Source organism: Littorina saxatilis, linkage group LG13 (assembly GCF_037325665.1).
Source record: "Littorina saxatilis isolate snail1 linkage group LG13, US_GU_Lsax_2.0, whole genome shotgun sequence".
NCBI classification, from domain to species: domain Eukaryota; kingdom Metazoa; phylum Mollusca; class Gastropoda; order Littorinimorpha; family Littorinidae; genus Littorina; species Littorina saxatilis.
Window position 1 is genome coordinate 270001 of NC_090257.1, and position 2000 is coordinate 272000.

The 2000-nt window shown below is 36.0% G+C and overlaps 1 protein-coding gene across 2 annotated transcripts in view; it reads right to left on the reverse strand.

Annotated features, from left to right (window-relative positions):
• The window catches only part of LOC138946207 (F-box only protein 36-like), a 20055-nt gene extending 18351 nt beyond the window's left edge, over window positions 1-1704 (reverse strand). Inside the window, exon 1 of one of the 2 annotated variants that reach the window (XM_070317722.1) lies at window positions 1102-1704. In XM_070317722.1, the coding sequence (XP_070173823.1) occupies window positions 1102-1212 (111 nt within the window). In that variant the 5' untranslated portion in view covers window positions 1213-1704. The remainder of the gene's footprint in view (window positions 1-1101) is intronic. The other variant, XM_070317721.1, reaches the window with a different exon arrangement.
• Between the last annotated feature and the right edge of the window lie 296 nt (window positions 1705-2000).

A 2000-nucleotide genomic window follows, 5' to 3' on the forward strand; every position in this document is an offset into this window, starting at 1 on the left:
TGTATATATATAGATATGAACAATGTCTTTTCAAAAAAAGTACCTCTTCAAGCTCTTTTCATTTAAGAATAACCCATATAAACAAATATATATGTACCAAGATTAATAACAACTGTTAGTGTTATTGATCTTAAGAGTTTTAATTTCTTTTAACCAGAGAATTTATGTTTCATGTTTGTTGGGTTTTTGTTCTTTCTTTTTCAACATTTGCCAGCAATCAGCTTCTTGTATTTTAGGAGGAAACAAATTTTGGGACAATGCATTTATCTTCTTTGTTCTTTTACTCTCTTGTTGTCAAATTTAAACAAAAAACATATGTGCATGTAAAAATAACTTACATTTCAGAGATTATATTAAAGGATTGTTATAGCAAACGAGAAATGTTGTTCTGGGCCTTGTTGACCATTATCAACAACTATAACTAAAAGTATAACAACAGCAACAACAACAATGGCAACCATTTCTAGGACATAGTCATATGCAGCATTCAAATAACAAAAAATGATATTCTAAACATCATTGTACACAAGTTACAACATAGCAGGCAAAAGGCTGTAAATCCTAATAAGCCGCTTGTGTTAATAACATTGTTTAATTTGTTATGTTATGTTATGTTATGTTATGTTATGTTATGTTATGTTATTTCTGAGTGTGCATGCATGGACAAATGCAATCAGTTAGCAGAAACTGGACCAGCCACAAGAACCAAATGTAAATCCCTTTCAACCTTTCCAATGATAATGCTTTGGCTAACAGCCAAATGCTTGGTGTTATTGCCCTCGGAGTGTCACCTTGCTGCGCAGTATTGGTGTAATAGAAAATGAAAGTGAAGTTTGCTTTTCTGTTTTAAGAAATAGTTAAATATGACTCATTAGCATTATAGGCTGGCTGAAAGGGGGTGAGCGGTTGATATACAAAACAAATCTGTTTAATTATTGCCTCTAGCACGAAACGAAAACTGACACGCAACTTGTTTGTACATGCATCTGGGTCACTGGCTTCGAAGTATAAACAAAGTTTGAAACATTCGCTAACACCACAGCCCGAAATCGTGCACAAACGTCCATGGGCACAAACAGGCTGTATGCAGCATTTACCTACCTCGCTGGGAGAAACGAAAATCTGGTAGAAATCTTTGGCTGGAGGCTTTGCCGTTTGTGCATAATCAACAAGAGCTCCATGTTCGTTAAGCCACGGTGTGTACGACGCCATTTTGAAGCAATGAACTGTGATACCATGTCAACGACCTTTGCAGCAAAGTCAAAAACCTGGATCGGAACATGCTGGGATATTTTGCAAAACGACAGATTTGTAAACTTATCTTTTAGCATCATAGAATAATCTCTATAGATCTAAGTTGCGTTCAAATAATTCTGGGCGCGACAGAGATAGCAATACAGCTGAAAATATTACGAAAGAGATGCAAAATCAGGAATCGCCATGAAGTATCAGTGTTAAAAGGGAGAGAACCTGCACCGACTTTTTCATAGTATGTATTTGTTCCCTTTGACCAAGGAATCGGAGTCAGTGGAGACTATGGGTTTAATATTGATCCGTGTGTATGTTTGCTGCTTAAAATAGCTTTTGTTGTTGTTGAAATATATACTGTACTACGCTTCTGTTGTATTTAAGACAGACACTACAGAGAGACAGAGAGACAGAGATATGCAGGTATACCGATACAGAGACGAGCATCATCGACGCTTGTAATGTTTTCATTTAAAATAAAGAAAGAATTATCACCTGCATTTAAATCAGAAAAGTTGATAGAAAAAAAGGCACGACTGAAAAGCTTATGCTTTGGGTGAAAGTGAAGAAACGTTGAAACAAAAATAAAGCTGATCAAACGAAAGGAATAAGAATAATTTGCAAACAACCAACAATTCCAAATTGTGCCGAAATCTCAATACATGTAGGCCTACACATGGGTGAACTAAGCTGAAACGAACATCATTGCCAGTCTGAGAGAGAGAGAGAGAGAGAGAGAGAGAGAGAGAGAG